An 18,835-nucleotide genomic window follows, 5' to 3' on the forward strand; every position below is an offset into this window, starting at 1 on the left:
ACAAACAGAAACAGTGAACTGTATCGAAGAGAGATTGAAACAAACAGAAACAGTGAACTGTCCAAGGAAGAGTGAACCCCAGGAAGACAGACACAAGGACACCCCTGGTGGTCTTTAGAGTACTTTTTAAACTGTTATTTAAAAGAAACAAAAAATAGTCTTCCACTTGAAAAAATTAAACGGAAGTAAAGTCAACTGAAGGATATTTTAAAACAAACCGGATGGGTTGGCACAGTTTAGAAAAGGCAACCCGGAGGGATGGGCTAACTGGGCAAGGGGCATTAAAGAGGACGCCTGCTGGGATGAGCACTGGGTGTTATATGTAGATGAATCACTAAATTCTACTCCTGAAATCATTATTGCACTATGTGCTAACTAACTTGGATGTAAATTTAAAAAAATTTTGGGGCGCCTGGGTGGCGCAGTCGGTTAAGCGTCCGACTTCAGCCAGGTCACGATCTCGCGGTCCGTGAGTTCGAGCCCCGCGTCGGGCTCTGGGCTGATGGCTCAGAGCCTGGAGCCTGCTTCCAATTCTGTGTCTCCCTCTCTCTCTGCCCCTCCCCCGTTCATGCTCTGTCTCTCTCTGTCCCAAAAATAAACGTTGAAAAAAAAAAATTAAAAAAAAAATTTTTTTTTAATTAAAAAAGAATAAAGTGGAGCTATATGAAAAAAAAAAGGACAACCCAGGTGTTTCTCTTGTCAATGTTTACGATGGGAATTGACGAAGCCCATGCAGAGGTTTCGAGCTCCATGTTCCCCCAGGAAACCGCTTACTCATGAAGAAACCACGTATCCCCAAGCCTGCCAGGTGCCTGCAAGGGTCCGTCAGTCGCTCAACAACCAGCCATGGTGGACTCAGGAAAACCAAAGATAAGGCGACGTGGCCCCTGAGCCCACAGAGTGCACTGTCTGGCACAAGGATATCCTAGGACAACATGGCAAGTGCGATGGCAAAGGTGAGTTCCTGGGATCATGAGGACACAGTAGTGCCAGGAGGGATCAGCAGCGGGGACTCTCGGAGTGAGTCTTCGAAAGACGATAGGAACCAGGGATCAGAGAGGGTGGGGGAAATGGCGGGCCACGGCATTCCAGGCTCCGGGAGCAGCAGGAACAGGGGCGTGAAATACGAAGGAAGGAACAAAGGTAGGAACACAGACCTTTCCTGTCCTTCTCTGGCCAGAAGCCTTCCCCCCCCCCCCCCCCCCGCATATAGCCTGCTGTATCCTCATGAAGGGCTGCATCTCAAACCCAACCTGTCTGCATCCCAACCGCCACCCAAACCGAAACAGGTCACTGGTCCACCCACTTCCCCTCCATTTCACTAACTTGGTTATATCATCGTCCTCCCGCTTTTTAATAAAATAACACTCCCCCACTCTGTGCAGCCCTTCACAATTACCTTTTGGACTCTGCTCAGTGCTTGCAGTGAGTGCAAAGGGAAGCCCGTGATTCTGGCAGCTTCGTGGGGTTTCATTTCTCTACCAGCTGCAGGATTTCGCTTAACCTCTCTGAACGTCCCTCCTGGACCATAAATGGGGACACTGATAGTATGTGCCCCAGTAATTGACACAGTTTTGTAATGTCTTAGCATCTCATTAAGTAATCATGCAAAAAATGCTTTACGAGGCCAGACAAATGTTACAGACTCATAAAGATGTACAGTAAGCATGAAGATATATACTTTATCAGGAGACGTGTGTGTTAGTGGTTATGGTTTGAATCAGTAACAGCAGCAGCTTTCATAGAATTAATGTATCTTTGAAACTCGGCACGCAGGGCTGTGTTCAGACGCCTGGGAATAAAAACCCTGCTCTCCTTACCGTGCAGATGCAGGTATTTATCGAGCGTTACTAAGCGCCCGGCACTGTGGGGGGTACAACGAGGTAGAAAACATACTCCAAGTCCGCGGAGGATTGGGAAGACACGTGTATAAAAATAAAAGGGTAACTAAGATAAATGCTAGAGATCTGGGTGCAAATCCCTGCTCAATATACAAGCCAGGTCAACTGCTAAATTTCACTAAGACTCATTTTTCTGTAACCTAGAGATGACAATAATACAGAGACGACAAAAGTACCTGTATCATCAGAGGGATGTTGCAAAGATTACATGAGATTAAGCGCTTAAAGCACTTGGTATCATGCTATGCACAGAGTGTTCAGTAGACAGCAGTTGAAGGCTGAATTAGGGACCAAAAAAATAGGCAAGGTGCTGACTGGAATAGGAAAAGAAATAGCCAGGAAAAGAAAAGGATAACTGAGAAGATCCCCCACCCCCCCCCCCCACACACACACACAAAAACCATAGAGGGTGTATAGGAAGGGAGGGATGGCCTGAGAAGGCCCCAGGGTTCTCCACACAGGGAAGCGAAGAGATTGAACTTGGCCCCCTCTTGCACAGTTGGCGGGAATGCAAAATGGTGCCGCTGCAGTGGAAAACAGTATGAAGGTTCCTCCAAAAATTAAAACTAGAATTCCCAGCAACCCTGCTTCCCGGTACACATTGAAAAGACTCGAAGCCAGGATCTCGAAGAGATACTAGCACTGCCGGGTTCGCTGCAGCATCGTTCCCGACGGCCAAGATGGGCCAACGGCCTAAACGTCCATCAGCAAGTGAACAAGGCAAAGGGTGCCACAGACATACAATGGGACATTAGTCAGCCTTTACAAAGAAGGACATCCCGCAGTATCCCACGATAAGGATGCGCCCGGAGAACATGTCGCTAGGCGAAGTAAGAGCCAGTCACAGAAAGACGGCATGGTCCCACTTACGTGGGGTACCCAACAGGCAAGTTCATAGAATCAAAGAGTGGAATGGTGGTGCCAGGGGCTGGGGGAAGGGAAATGGGAGCTGGGTTGCCAGCCAACAACTATCAAGTTTCAGTCAAGCAAGGTGCATAAGCTCTGGAGATCTGCTCTGCCATATTGTGTCTATTAACAATAGACGGTTGTTAACTATGCTGTTTGTGCACTCAAATTTTAAGAGGGGAGTACTCCCGGTGAGTGTTCTTACCATAATAAAGTAAAACTTTTATTTTTTTAAGCTTATTTCTTTATCTAGTGGGGGGAGGGAAGGGGTAGAAAAAGACGGAGAGAGAGAGAATCCCAAGCAGGCTCCGCGCTGTCAGCACAGAGCCCAACGCAGGGCTCGAACTCACCGCCCGTGAGATCATGACCTGAGCCGAGATCAAGGGTCGGACGCTTAGCCGACTGAGCCCCCCAGGCGCTCCCACAATAAAATAAAAATTTTAAAGGGAGAGTGATAGACAGAGATTGCACCCAGCTGCATCGGAGGTGAAGGGTCACACAAGGGAGCAGGACTGAGTACGAGCTCCATCTGCCCAGACACTTTCTCGGCTCACGGATTGTTCCAGAACAGAAACTATCCGTTTCCGCTCCAGTCAGAGCTGCCATCCTTGGCCTTCTGCAGCATCAGGCTCTTGGCCACTGCCTAGAGCCTGCAGTCGTGAGGGAGCAAAGGGGTGAACCCAGCAGGGTGTTGGAGGGGCCGAGAGGAGGCCGCTTCTTCTGGACTTGGGGGACCCAGGAGCCGTGCGCTGCGGGGGTCACTCCTGCAGTTCTCAACCCACTGTGAGCCTCAGATTTATATGCTACTCCAAGAAATGCCTGATTTTCTGGTGTGAGGGCTCAGGCCTCCCCTCTTTCACATTAGCTGCCAGATGAAACCCCATATTTATTCACAAAAAGTGTCAGACGGGGCACCTGGGTGGCACAGTTGGTGAAGCGTCCCAACTCTTGATCTCAGCTCAGGTCATGATCTCACGGTTCCTGGGCTGGAGCCCATGTCTGCACCATCACCACATGGTCCCGTCAAGATTCTCTCTTTCTCTGCTCATCTCTCACTCCTGCGTGTGTGCGCTCTCTCTCTCTCTCTCTCTCTCTCTCTCTCTCTCTCGCAAAATAAATAATCTTTTTTTTTTAAGTTTATTTATTTGCCCTGAGGGGGGGTAAGGGCAGAGAGAGAGAGAGGAAGAGAGAGAATCCCCAGCAGGTTCCGTGCAGATCAACATGGGGCCCGATCCCATGAACCGTGAGCTCACGACCACAGCTGAAACCAACTCTTAAGACCTCTTAAGACCTCACTCTTTTTTTTTTTAATTTTTTTTTTCAACGTTTATTTATTTTTGGGACCGAGAGAGACAGAGCATGAACGGGGGAGGGGCAGAGAGAGAGGGAGACACAGAATCCGAAACAGGCTCCAGGCTCTGAGCCACCAGCCCAGAGCCCGACGCGGGGCTCGAACTCACGGACCGCGAGATCGTGACCTGGCTGAAGTCGGACGCTTAACCGACTGCGCCACCCAGGCGCCCCGACCTCACTCTTAACCAACTGAGCCATCCAGGTCCCCCTGAAAATAAGTAAACTTTAAAAAAAAAAAAAAAAAACTCTTGCATGAGACAACAACGTTTCATAGGAACAGGGGGTCGAGATACTGGAGAAGAAATAGAAATTGCCTTATGAGTTAGAAATCGGATAGAAAGTCAGCAGATTGGATTCCTTCTCTTCGCATTTAAAAAAAAAAAAAGGCTAGTTATAAAGAGTTTGAAAATAATCTTCAGAGGAGGAATAATGAGAGTTATTTTAAAAACACAATGAGGGGAGTCACATTTCTTTCAGGCAGGCATGTCACCCGTCACAGAAAAGAAGGGCTGGTGGGAGGAGGGCACAGCACGTGAACCTCGAGAACATTCTGAGGGAGTTCAGGCCGCTGAAACTCCACTCGATTTGCCTCAGACTTTTCCTCATATAAATTCCTCAGAGGGGTCTCCCCAGTCCTCCAAGGAAACTCTTGAGAGACTCTGCTGTGGGCTGATTTGTGAACCCCGAAATTTGTATGTTGAAGCCCTAACTCCGAGTACCTCAGAAGGGGAGTGTACTTGGGGGACAGGGTCTTGAAGTGGTAAGTGAGGTAAAATGAGGTCGTTAGGGAGGCCCTAATCCAAGAGGGCTGTGTCCTTATGAGAAGAGGAAATTAGGGGCGCCTGGGTGGCTCAGTCGGTAAAGTGTCTGACTTCGGCTCAGGTCATGATCTCGCGGTTCATGAGTTCAAGCCCCGCGTCGGGCTCTGTGCTGACAGCTCAGGGCCTGGAGCCTGCTTCGGATTCTGTGTCTCCTCTCTCTCTGACCCTCCCCCTGCTCATGCTCTGTCTCTGTCTCAAAAATAAATAAAACATTTAAAAAAAAATTTTTTTTAATAGGTTTTAAAATTTAAACTTTAGGGGCGCCTGGGTGGCTCAGTCAGTAAAGTGTCTGACTTCGGCTCAGGTCACGATCTCGCGGTTCGTGAGTTCCAGCCCCGTATCAGGCTGTCTTGCTGTTAGGGCAGAGCCTGCTTCAGATGCTCTGTCTTCCTCTCTCTGCCCCCCTCCCCCTCCTCTCTCTCTCTCTCAAAAAAAAAAAAAAAAAAAAAATTTTTTAAAAAACAAGAAGAGGAGAAGATTAGGACACAGACACGTCCGGAGGGAAGACCACGGGAGGACATGGGGAGAAGGCGGCCGTCTGCAAGCCAAGGAGAGAGGCCTCAGAGGAAAACCAACCGTGTCCGCTCCTGATCTGGGATTTCTAGCCCCCAGAGCTGTGAGGAAATAAATGTCCATTGCCACAGAGCCCATGGCACTTTGTCACGGCAGCCCGAGCAAACTAGCAGACGCTGGGATCCAGCATCCACCCCGAAAGAAAAACCCCTTTGCACATCGCGGAGGAGAGAGAATCCCAGTCGTTTCCAGGTTCTCCAGAGAGCGGGCGAGAAGCCCTTGCCTTTCAGCTCCAAACGGCTGCCAACTCTCACACCTCCCCCTGGTGTCCCGTGGGCGTCCCCCGGGGCTGAGGCACAGGCCAGCCCTCCCCACCTGCAAATGTCAAGGCCAACGCCCAGCCAGACTCCGCCACATCCCGTTCCCGGGCACAGACAAAGGCGGCACAGCCAGGCCGCGCTGGCACCCCCCGCCCCGTGACCCCGTGTCGGGGGACAGTGTCGGGGGCGGGAGGGGAGGGCGTGGGCCCCACGTTTCTTCTCTCAGGAGCCGTCGTGCTGCACTGTGACTGCCAGCGTGCCAGGGAACCCCGACATCACAGAGGAGCAGACACGACGGCTTTGACGCCCTGACATCCCACCCTCCACGCCCACGGCACTCCTCACATTAAGGAGCTGTCACTCACTGTGCAAGATCTCCGGGGCTGGAATTTTCCCTGAAGCCGGAGAAGGCTCCCAGGGGGATGATAATAATCAGTCCTTGTCTCTACAAAGACGGGCAAAATGAGCCAGAACCACGGGGTTGTTGTGCTAACAGAGAAGAAGGGGCTCCTGCTAACACGCCTGGCCACACAGAGGCCTGCTGACCCCCGCCTTCTCACGCGGGGTCCCGCACACCCTCACGAGCGCCACACCCTCATCGGTACTCAAATCCTGTTCTGCCCACACTGGTCAACAGCCCAGGAAGCGGGCGCCTGGGGGGCTCAGTCAGTTAAGTGTCCGACTTCGGCTCAGGTCATGATCTCGCGGTCCGTGGGTTCGAGCCCCGCGTCGGGCTCTGTGCTGATGCCTCAGAGCCTGGAGCCTGTTTCCGATTCTGTGTCTCCCTCTCTCTCTGCCCCTCCCCCGTTCATGCTCTGTCTCTCTCTGTCTCAAAAATAAATAAACATTAAAAAAAAAAATTTTTTTTTAAAAAAAAGAGTCAACACTTAACCAACTGAGCCACCTTAGCACCCCAATATCAATATATTTTAAGTGCAACCGGGGTAGAAAAGCACTCAGACCCTCAAATCAGAATCGTCTTTCTAGACATAAACCCGAGTGGTTTTAAAACAGCAAACAGCTTCTCGCTGAATGCAGAAAGCATCAAACTCCTCACACCAAGTACAAAGCCCCCAGTTCTGGGCCCTCCTTACCTGCCAGCCTTACCGTCCATTGACCTCCCGCTATCCCGACCCCTGATGACCCCCCCATACCAATGTGACACTTCACACATCCGTGTTTTGTATCTGCCTAAAAACTCACTCATCTTCCCATCCTCCTGGCAAAGAAAACTAACTTCTGGTACCTCGGCTCGGTTGCAACCCCCTTTGTGAGACCTGTCCTGATTCCCCTCACCCCGCGCAGAACTGACCATCCCTCACATTGTGTGAGATGTGTGTGTGTGTGTGTGTGTGTGTGTGTGTGTGTGTGTGTGCCTCTCTTTGTGTAGACAGATATAGATACATCTCCTCTAACAAAGTCTACCACGACCTTGAGAGCACTTCTCTTCTTATTTACGCATCTAGCTTTCTCTGGGAGACTCTAAGTTCCGGGAGGAAGGGGCCAAGTCTTAATCCCCCCAAGCACCTGGCACAGTGTAGCACTTAAGTACAGGATTATGTGTGCGTGTGTGGAGTGAAAGAGTGATACGAGCAAAAGATACCATGCTCCACCCACACCTCCTAATATTTCTGTGTCTTCACTCCCTTCACAAGCAAAAGCAAGTGCCAGAAGCCACACCAGAAAGCATAGCGTCTAACAGGAGGCTTCCCACGTGGCACCAGGAGAGTCAATCCCATGGTGTATCCCAAGGACAGCAGCACGGGTACTCGCTTGGGATGGCGATCCGGCGATCACAGAGGGGACGAGCCAACATTACAACAGGAGCCCAAGGGTGTTGCAACCAAGGGGAGCAGTGCACTGTGTCTCACACACACACACACACACACACACACACACACACATACACACACACACACACACTTAGCATATGCCATTCCCTCTGCCTGGAACACCCTTCCTTCTCTTTCTCTCTTTCTAGAAATCCCATTTATCCTCTGGCTCTCAGCTCCACATCCCCCATGCACTTAGGTCAGGCCTTCCCACAGCCTCCACTCCGCCCAAAGTTCATAGCATCATATCACATTTGGGAACAGATGATGGTCAGTCCCGTATTTTTCCTGGTTCCTCCACCCAGTGGCTGTATGACTGGGGCAAGAAACCTCTCTGACCTTCAGTTTCCTTCTCTGCAAATGGTGATGACATCTGTCTTGTGGACCAGATGGGATAATGGGACACAGCATCCTTCATAAATATTCATTGGCTATCTCATTGAATATTCACTGAGGGGTGAATGACACCACGCCCACGTCCACATTCCTTTGGTCTGGGTCTTTCTCCAGAAGACTGGGCATCTAGTTCAGCTGGCTCGTTAGGGACTCCCTGGCAGGGCTCTTGAAATTGGCTCTAAGGAGCTCTGTGACCTGAGGACCTCAGGATACACAGACAGACAGGGTCCCTTCCACGAGGCAAAGGGAAAGATCGGTACTGGAGGTGTGGGCAGAGTCTGGGGGACAGAGAAGGAAGTCCCTCTGCTGGGGGGGGGGGGGGGAGAACCGGCCTTCACGGAGGAGGGCTGGGAAGTTGGCAGGTGAAAAGGGGAGAAGGGCTTTCCCAGGAGAGGAGCCTCGTGTCTGAAAGGGCACAGGGTTCCCAGAAAGGTAGGGGGGCATCATTGAGGCCGGAGCCCCACTGAGTACCGTGGCCGCTCTGTTTTGTTTCCCTGGAGGGCAGGTGCGGAAGGCGGCTGGGAGGTAGAGAGAGGTGGGTCAGAGCAGGATCCCGAGGGGCTGGGCTGAGCAGATTGTACTTTACCCTGTGTGCATGAGAAGCCAACAGAGGGTTTTGGGCTGAGGGGATCAGCGTTGATTTAGGAAAGAAAATCAGTGTGCTTATGAAGCACAGAGTGGAGGTAGACAGACTGAGGGAGAGCAGGGGAGCTGGAAACCAAGACACCAGATGGAAGGCCAGGTAGAGAGAGGAAAATCTACCAGATAACAGTCATGATGGAAAAGAGTGTCCGAGATTCAGAAAACAGAATGTCTCCAGACAATTACTTTCTGGAAGAAGAAGACGGTCTCGGGAAAATCCTGGAAGATGATTTCTGGCTCTCAGAGATCAGACTTAGGAATTTACGCTTCGAGAAACTGGCGTCTGTCTGTTTCGTGGATGGTCCTCGCACCTCTAATTCCTGGAATATGCACACACGCTTCTTGAAGTAGGTGGACCACGTGTGACCAACTGTCCCCGGTGTGCCCGGGACCATCCAGGTTTTAGCGTTGAAAGTCCTGGTCCAATCAGGACAGTTGGTCCCTGCCTACACCAATCTGCTGAGCTCCAAGGGCTCAAGGCAGAGTTCTTATTGTCACAAAGCATTGAGCTAATTCTACTCAACAAGATAAGCCTAAGAGGGCGAACACGCACTGCGAAAAATGGCTGTACATGGGGATGAAGGGTGGGCAAGGGACCTGGGACCCAATCCTTTGCCGATCTCTTCTGACACTGGCTATCTCAAAAGCCCAGAGCAAAAGGAGCCAGTTCCACCCCAACACATCCCCCCACGGGGTACATGCCACATCCCAAGTGTCCTCAGGACGGGTCCCCTGTGCCTGGCCACTTGGTCTGAGAAAGCCTTTGCAGAGGAAGGGGGAAAGGTTCTGACTTCTACCGCCAGCACAGACAGACCCAAGATCCACAAATACACGTACTCGGGTGAGGAACCTTAGGGCAGTATCGGCATTCTGTCTCAAATCTGACACAGCCTCCGCCGGACTGCCTTCTGGCACCCTTCTCTCCAGAGTAACAGGTTGTTGTCTAGCCTCCAACCGACCGTCGCCCCTGGCTTCAGATTCTCCGCTGCAAACAGGTCACACGTAAACCTAACCATTATAGTCTTAAAACACACGCGTGCACACACACCCACACAGAGCAAATAAGTCATTTAATATCATCAAGCGGCACTAACGGACCGCAGGTGTGCCCTCCGCTCCCGGCCACACGCTCCGAGCCTCGCCAGCATCCCCGCGCTCACTTCCCAGAGTTGGGAGCCTGCGCACCTCGCGGGGCCCAGGCCACCGGACCGCGCTCACCTTCTGGAGAAATGCCATCCTCGGCCTGTACTGTTGGCCTTGGTGTCGGATCGTCATCCTGGCCCCCGGGTGGATTCGGAAGCGGAACACCGGCGGCCCGCAGGGGGTGGGTGGGGGAGCCCCCGGCGCAGGCGCCCGCGCGCCCCGCACCCGCCGCGGCGTCCGGGGGGAGGAGGGCGGCCCGGAGCGCGGGCCGGGGGCGGCTGCTGCCGGCGGCGCCCCTCTCCTCGGCCTCGGCTCCCGCCCCGGGAAAGCGGCTGGAATGCGCGCCGGCCAATCAGCGCGCCGCGCCGCGGGCTCATTAGCATGCGCCGCGCCGCGCCGGCGCCCACCTGCCGCCAGGGGGCGGCGTCCGGCCCCCGCGGGACCCCGAGGAGCCTCAGGTGAGACCCGCGCGTCCGGGACCCGCCACCGGGAGGATCTGTCGCAGAGAGTGCGCCTTTCCACCCGGGGCAGAAGTGAGGTATGTGCAGAAGTGAGAGCAAGCAGCCTCACTAATGAGCGCGGTGGAATAAACGGTCTTTCGCCTCCCCGTTTTGCCGCTAGCCGGAGCAACGTTGGGCAAGTTTCTTAAACTCTGAGCCTCAATTTCCTTACCTGAAAAGGAAAAATGAGTGATGGGATAGTCATATCCAACAGACGGTTGTTGGATCCTTTAATGGGGAAATGTGTAACACGGTGCTTGGCCCTCAGCACTGTTTTAGCAGTATGTTTAGCAGTGTTTAGGAAAACAAATCATAAGGGGATTGGTAAGGTGGGGGGGGGGGGGGTAATAAAAGGAAGGGAGGGAGGAAGAAAGGAGAACAGAGAAAAACAGGAAAGCTGTGGTTGCTGCTGGGCCAGCTGCCTGATCCAAGCAAGTTATAATTTCCTTCTCTGGTCCTCAGTGTTTTCATATCTAGAAAATTAAAAATGAGCCTCCTATGTAGTCAGCAAGAGTCTTCAAGTCTATAAAGCATCATTATTTTCATATCAGCTGGATGGCGACAGATTGGGGCAGATAAAATGATTGAGTTGTAAGGGGCACCTGGGTGGTGGCTCAGTCGGTTAACCATCTGACTTCGGCTCAGGTCATGATCTCATGGTTCGTGAGTTCGAGCCCTGCGTCCAGCTCTGTGCTGACAGCTCAGAGCCTGGAGCCTGCTTTCAGATTCTGTGTCTCCCTGTCTCTCTACTCCTCCCCTGCTCCTGCTCTGTTTCTCTCTTTGTGTCTCAAAAATAAATACACATTAAAAAAAAATGTTTGAGTTGGAAGAGAACAATAAGGGGCTTGGTTCAGGCAGGCACATCAATGACTATCCCTTTAAAGCTCTGGTTCTTATCCATATCTTTGGTCATACCTATAAGATACAAGCTGTGGGCATCCTCTCAGGAAACATGTTCATGTGCACACACATGCACACACCTTCACACAACAGTGACTCCGCTTTGCAAACAATTTCAAGGGGTTCATGGCTGGTCCACCGCTCCCTTTTGCTTTAGAGAATCCAGGAACCAACGGGGTCCATCTACACAAAAAGACCAGAGATCCTACTAAGTAAACTAGGCCACTGGGAAGTATGTTCCTGGTGTGAACAAGGACCCAAGAAAAGTGCTGGAATATTCATATCCAAATATGACCTTTTTTAAAAGTTTGTGTATTTTGAGAGAGAGCGAGCAGGGGAGGGGCAGAGAGAGAGAGAGAATCCCAAGTCAGAGGCTTCACCGACTACACCACCCAGGCATCCCAAATACGACTTTTTTTTTTTTTAATGGAGCGTCTTTTGGGCCTGGACTTGTATGGAACACACACCGGGATATACTGGGATGAGCTGTGAGGTTCCTTCCAGCTTGAATGTTCCTTAATTCTATAAACCCTAAGCAGAAAGGAGAAAAGTGGTTTTCCTACAATTGAGGATGAGAAAACATAAATTATTCAGGAGCAAAAACAGGAAAAATACAAGGGATTTTGCTCAGTGATAGGGCAGGAGAGACTACGGAATGCCTGCCACTCTCTTCTGCAACCCTTCTATCACACACTGCTCGCTGAGCAACCTTGCTCTGTGGGACGTGCCCTCAGCTCATCAGCCCCGGGATGCTGAGGATGGGACCTGCCAGTCAGCCCCTGCTCAGGCTGTGGCCGTGATACGGATCTGAAAAGCTCAGATGAGCTTATTAGATTATCACCTTCGCGAACGTCAACTCGAGGCAAACAGAGGCAAAGTCAGAGCCAGAAGAGTCTGAGGCCAAGGGCAAGGTGAAGTTACCGGGAAACAGAAATGAAAGGTGCGCAGAGGCAGCTCGTGGGAAAAGAGAAACAAAGAAACTAAATGCAGCAAATGCACAGGAGGGGTGTGAGGCCGACAGAGAAGCCCCTGGGTTTCTTTCCAAGGGCACATGTATCTTCACAAATCCTCTCACGTATGTTAAGTCTTTGTTTCTTTCTTTTTTTTTTTTTTTTCTTTTAAAGATTTTATTTTAGGGACACCTGAGTGGCTCAGTCAGTGGAGTGTCCAAATCTTGATTTCAGCTCAGGTCACGATCCCAGAGTCATGGGATCAAGCAAATCCTGTCTCTCTCTTTCTCTCTCTCTCTCTCTCCCTCTGCCTCTTCCCCCTGTGCACACACTCTCTATCTCAAAAAAAAAAAAGTAATAAAATAAGTTTAAAAAAAAAAAGATTTTATTTTAAGTAATCTCTACACCCAAGGGGGGGCTCAAACTCACAACCCCAAGATTGAGAGTCACATACTCTACTAACTGAGCCAGCCGGGCACCTCAAATCTGTTTCTTTTGCAAACAAAGGGGCTCGACACATAATGTGGTGTCCAAAGTTTAATGACAGTGTCCTGAAAAATATAATTGATTTAATTCACCTATTCATTTAAACAACAAAGTATTGTATGCCAGGCATTGTGTTAGAGTCAGGAATTCAAAGCGGAATGTGACCCAGTCCCTGTCTCAAGGGGATCAAAAGTTAATGGGGGAGAAGAATACTTGAACAAAAATGTGTTATAAACAGAATGTATATATCATGAAGATCCAGTCAGAGCAACACAGACTTTGTAGAACAACACCCTATCCAGCCAGAGTGGAAGAGAAATTCAGGGAGACTTTCTGGAGGAGGTGTCTTAAAGGAAAATGGGGAGTTAACCAGGTTTTTTTTTTTTAATTTTTTTTAACTTTTTAAGTTTATTTCTTTATTTTAAGAGAGAAAGCAGGGGAGGAGCAGAGAGAGAGAGAGGGAGAGAGAGAATCCCAAGCAGGCTCGGCATTGCCAGTGCAGAGCCCAACGTGGGGCCCAAAGCCACAAACCGCGAGATTATGACCTGAGCCGAAATCAAGAGTCGGATGCTTAACGGACTGAGCCACCCAGGCGCCCCGAGTTAACCGGGTTGGAAAAGGGATCACTCGCAGGTACATCAGACAACAGGGGAAGATAGGTGCCGAGGCAAGGCTCAGCATAGTCTGAGGGCAGTGGCAAAGAATTTACCGGAAGCAAGATCACCAGGAGATTGGGAAGAGGATTCCAGGTGGGCTGGAATGGGACAGTGGTTGGCTTTGGTGGTAGTGGGGGCAGCTAGAGAGTTTGGCTCAGGGGTTAAATGCAGAGGGGTATGAGGGAACTTGCTAGAGTGATAGAAATGTCTATATCTTGATAGGAAGGATGGTTACGCAGGTAAATGAACTTGTCAAAACTCACCCAACTGCACTCTTAAAATTGCAGCATGACGTTGTCTGTAAACAATACCTCAAAATAAAAGGACTGGCCCCCAGAAGAAAATATTATCCTGCAACATGGCAGAGGGACATGTGACAAAAATGACATCCTCCATGATTCAGGCAGGTAAGCAATTGTCATCACTGTCACTGCTGTCATTCAATGTCCTCCTCTTCATTAACAAAAGGGTGTCCTTCAGACTCTAAATTGGGGTCATGTTGCCCTGGATACTATCCAGCGTGATCCACCTGGGCCTGACCCTTGTCCCCTGTAGGATAAACCTCACCCAGGCGCAATGATGTGGTCATCCATACGGCAGTGTCCTTTAACACCCAGGTCTAGGGTCAAATGTCCCTGGTCCACTCCACAGTTTAGTTGAGTCCACTGTGCTAAGTGCCGAGGAGATAAAACTTTAGAAGGACACACCGGACGGGAGACACTGGAAGGGAGACAGCATCTTAAACAGCTCATTCCCACACGATGGATGCCTTAAGCCACTTCCAGGCAGAGAGACTTCCTGAAGGGACTTCTCAGAGGTGGGGCTGGGTTAAGGGAACCTCTAAGGGATGTCAAAGCGCCCAGAGAATGGCAACCATGGAAACCACTGCTATTATCCAGACATAAAGGGCTGGGGGACCAGGGCCCTGGTGGAGAGGTACCTGGCAAAGCTGTCCTCTTGGAGGGACAGAGCCATTGCTAGATAGGACACCAGGGGAATACATAGTCTGACTCACTGTCCTCCTGGGCTCTCCCACTGCTCAGTTCTGACCAGAAGCCAGAGGGCAGTGGAGCCTGAATGATGCAGCCTGTTAGGGCCGGCCCCCTGGAGCACAGAGCCACACAGGATTCAGAGATGGGAAGGAACGCAGGGTAGGTAAGCCACGAAGAAGCTGCACGGTGGCTTAAATGTCTTCGACGGCGCAGAAGCCCAGAGGGCCCTTCTCAGAGTTGATCCTGCGCTAGGCATTTTGAACAGCTCAGTGACAGCGCCTCCCACACCTGCACAGACATCTCCCTGACTCGGACAGAAATCACACTGAGCTTATCTGACTTCCTGGACCGCTGCCGTATTCCATCCCTGGTCTGCATTTCACAGAATTCTGTCTTGTTTGAATGTGTTACGAGTGCGTATTGCCTTTGCAGTTCTACCAAGATCATATAGAGAAGGAACACCTTCGATGTGTGAATGTTTCTTCTTCCTAGCACCTGCTAGAGAGAGAGGCAATAGCTCTTGAAAATCGATTCTGGTAGGGAAACCAGAGGGCCTTGTCCCCCCCCGCCCCCCCCCCCCCTCCACTCCACAGTCGGCACAGCAGGGCGGCCGGACAGAATCTCTCCATGCACCATTGGTCCGCTCTGGCTCAGTCAGTAATAAAGGGAAGTGTGGGTGAGGCACCCACTCCCTTCTCACTTACTGTCTCCTTCTCCACAAAGAAGCTATTCTAGACCTCAGGAAGCTGGCCACACCTGGCGGCCCTGGCTGTTTGATCAGGAAGAGCGGAAGAAAAAGAGGACTCGGAGTTTTTCCAGAAGGTTCCCCGCCTCTTCCTCAACCAGGGATTGTTCAGAAATTACCTTGGCCCATTAGAGGCCATCAACTACATCACAAAGGACAGTCCTAGGACAACCCCATCCTTATCTTTTCTCCCCCCTAAATTAAACCCTTGGCATGCATCCCAGAGGTCATACCCTCCACAAGCACCACCAGAGATAATCATAGGTAAACAGAACAAAATGAGGTCTTGCTCTGTCCCCACCCTCCTCCCACCCTCTGTGGGGTACAGTGCTGTCTGTTTACGGACTAGGTCACATCAGACCTGTTGAACGACATCGGCTGCTTTGTGGTGAAGGGTGTTATTATTTCACATCACAGACAATTTGGAACTCTGGAGTCTTTAAAAATGACATTATGAGAAAAGGCATTTTTCACACCTCGAAGTAGGCTTTGGTTTTAAGACAGCGCTGGGGCTGGGGGGAGGGGTGTGAAGGCCTCAAGATGTGTGTCCTAGGCCTCGCTCACCTTCTCACAGGATGTGTGACTTTTTTAAAACAGCTTTATTGAGGTGTAATTGACATCCACCAAAAAACACCACATTTAAGGTGTACAACTTGATAAGTTTTGTTGTACGTATACGTACGTCAAATGTGAGACTACACCCATGAACAAGATAGGGAACATATCCGTAACCCCCAGAAGTTTCCTTTGTGATCCCTCCCCCTGCCGTTCCTAGGCAACCACTGGTCCCTTGACTGTCACTATGGATTAGTTGGATCAAGTCACCTGATCTCTCTGAGTCACTAGTTTCTTATTCGTAATAAGAGTATCAGACTTGATGAACTCAAAAGTCCTCTCCTATTTTCACATCATATGACTTCAGTGTTCTAAATAGAATAAAAAGCTAAAAAGCTCCACCTGCCTACAAGCAGGAGCGTGCAATCTAGTGTTTCCTGAAAAGCGAGGCCCCTCTGAACTTAAACCAGCCGCCCCCAAAATGGGGTTCCACGTGACAGACATCGAAAAGTGCTGGGTACTAACCATCTACCTACATACCCCGAGCCTTCCTGCCACAAGTGATCAAGATAGGTGGGGGGGGGGGGGGGGGGGGGGGACAGGTAAGAAAGACCCACCTTAGGAGAAGAGACCCCAGGAAAATGTACCACTCGGTGCACCCCAGTTGTACTAGTCTGTATGAGCCTCACTGAAGTCCCCTTCTTTTTTTCTTTAAGTTTATTTATTTTGAGAGAGAGTGTGGGGGGGAGGGGCAGAGAGAGAGGGAGAGAGAGTCCCAAGCAGCCTCTGCCCAGCTCCATGTCACGACATCAAGAGTCAGACGCTGAGCCACCCAGGCGCCCCTGATGTCCCCTTCTTTTGTCAGACATGCCATGCCTATCCTGTGAGGATGCTAAAAACAAATGCACGCCAGCTTGGGGCCCTCTACTGACACGCAGACTCTGCCCCCCTGCTTGTGTGGGTGGCTCAGGCACCACAGTGGAGTCCCAGGCCCATCTTCCTGCTTCCAGCAGCCATTGCTGCCTTTTGTGAAGAGCCCAGAGGGCAGCAGAGAGCCAAGGTTTTTCTTCCTTTTTTTTTTTTTTTTTTTTTTTTTTTTTAAGGTTTATTTACTTTTGAGAGAGACAGAGTGGGGGTGTGGGGAGAGCAGAGAGAGAGGGAGACACAAAATCCAAAGCAGGCTCCAGGTTCCAAGCTGTGAGAACAGAGCCCCACACGGGGCTCAAATTCACGAACCGAACCGTGAGATTGTGACCTGAGCCGAAGTCCAATGCTCAACAGACTGAGCCACCCAGGCCCCCTGAGCAAAGGTCTTTCTTAATGCTTTACAAAACAAGGGATTTTCTGGAAGTCCCTGCCCCTTCTTCTTTTCCCTTGGTTTCCCCAGAAATGACCATGTCTGAAAGGGCATAAAAAGATGACCCATAAAGGAGATGCAAAGAAAATAAAAAACATTAACCGCTGCAGGAATATTTTTTAACATTTATAGCTTACATTTTTTTCAGAAGTTGCATTTGAAGACCTACTTCACCCCTGCTCATGTCTCTTTATTTCCATGTGTGCATCCAATAATGCTTTCTCTCTTTTTTCTTTCTTTCTTTCTTCCTTTCTTTCTTTTCCTTTCTTTCTTTCCTTCTTTCTTTCCTTCTTTCTTTCTTTCTTTCTCTTTCTTTCTCTTTCTTTCTCTCTTTCTTTCTTTCTTTCTTTCTTTCCTTCCTTCCTTCTTTCTTTCTTTCTTTCTTTCTTTCTTTCTTTCTTTCTTTCTTTCCCTCTAGTTAGAAAGCAAGAGAGAAGAGACAGAGAGATGTGTGGATATATCACCTGAACCTTGGAAAAGCCAATTCTGCTTCCCTTCTTCTGTTTATCTTTGGTAGCCAGTCCTTCTGGGCCACTTTACAGACACAAGATCTGGTGTTTTGTTTTTTTCATTTGTTTTAATGTTTATTTATTTTTTAGAGTCAGAGAGACAGAGCTTGAGCAGGAGAGGGGCGGAGAGATGGAGACAGAATCCGAAACAGGCTCCAGGCTCAGAGCTGTCAGCACAGAGCCCGACGCCGGGCTCAAACCCACGAACCGTGAGATCATGACCTGAGCTGAAGTCGATCGATGAACCAACTGAGCCACCCAGGCGCCCTGAGATTTGGTGTTTTGTAAAAAGTACAAATCTTCAGGAGAAGAGGGAGTGGGGAGTGGCTGCTAGTAAGTATAGAGTTTCTTCTCGGGTAATGAAAATGTTCTGGAACTGGACAATGGCGATGGTTGTATGACCCTGTGAATATACTACCACCACTAAAACCACTGAGCACTGCACACTGCAAGGGAGACCTGTAGGGTATGTGAATTACCCCTCAGTTTTCAACAGTGCACACTCAGAGAATTAATTTCCCCCAAAGGATTGCTTTCAGACAGACATTTAGAATGCCCCTCGCTTTATCAAACAGTTTCCGGTGGCTCCCATTTTCCTCCCTCATAAAGTTCATTCTTTCGGGGTCGAGCCCAATCCGATTCTTCAGCCATGGTTTCATTGCTCGTCAACACGAGGCTCCTTTTCCAGCCAGGCCCGAGATTTGCCCTTTCTCCAGCACACGGTGTACTTCTTCACCTTTATGTCTTTTCTTGCCGGTTGTTCTGCTGATAATCCCCTCGTGCATATATTTGGCGAATGAAATGCTCCCTGTTGGCCCCGGCTTCAGAACCCAGATCGAGTTGCACTATCCGAGGGCGCTATGGACTACCTTCCTCCCTCCCCCACTCCTTCCACTGAGTCTGTGTCCACGCTTTCCACTCACAACTTTGGGTTGTAGATAATTGGTATGTAGCTTACGGCCCCTCCTAACCAATGAATTTCACCAAGGATAAGGGCAGCCAGGGGCTTCTAAGTAGCAGTTTCTGGGTTGGGTCTACTTTGCTTTGGGCGAGAGGTAGATCTGATATGTGCCATTGCCAGTGTCTGTGGTATAAATTCTCCTACTAAGGTGACATCAGTGAGTGACCCCAGAGATACTAGCTGGGAGTTGGAAGTCCTTCTCTGTTAGATCTGTGGTGTAGCCGCAGAGATTGCTAAGGATTAGCGAAACCTGAATTGGGACAGTTACCTAAAGAGCGATTAGTGAAACTGCTATAGAAGCGTAGAGGTGGATGGAAATTAAGATGGACACGCTAATGTTTGAGCAAGCCTTGACTTGAAACTGAACAAATTTTTCTCTTCCTCGTCCTTAAAGGAT

At 50.1% G+C, this 18,835-nt stretch overlaps 1 protein-coding gene across 2 annotated transcripts in view; it reads right to left on the reverse strand.

Moving 5' to 3' along the window:
• The window catches only part of RGS9 (regulator of G protein signaling 9), a 70,450-nt gene extending 60,385 nt beyond the window's left edge, over positions 1 to 10,065 (reverse strand). For both annotated transcript variants that reach the window (XM_045489518.1, XM_045489517.1), the window contains exon 1: positions 9,903 to 10,065. In XM_045489518.1, the coding sequence (XP_045345474.1) occupies positions 9,903 to 9,959 (57 nt within the window). In that variant the 5' untranslated portion in view covers positions 9,960 to 10,065. The remainder of the gene's footprint in view (positions 1 to 9,902) is intronic.
• Positions 10,066 to 18,835: the final 8,770 nt, after the last annotated feature.

This window comes from Leopardus geoffroyi, chromosome E1, assembly GCF_018350155.1.
Source record: "Leopardus geoffroyi isolate Oge1 chromosome E1, O.geoffroyi_Oge1_pat1.0, whole genome shotgun sequence".
NCBI classification, from domain to species: Eukaryota; Metazoa; Chordata; class Mammalia; order Carnivora; family Felidae; genus Leopardus; species Leopardus geoffroyi.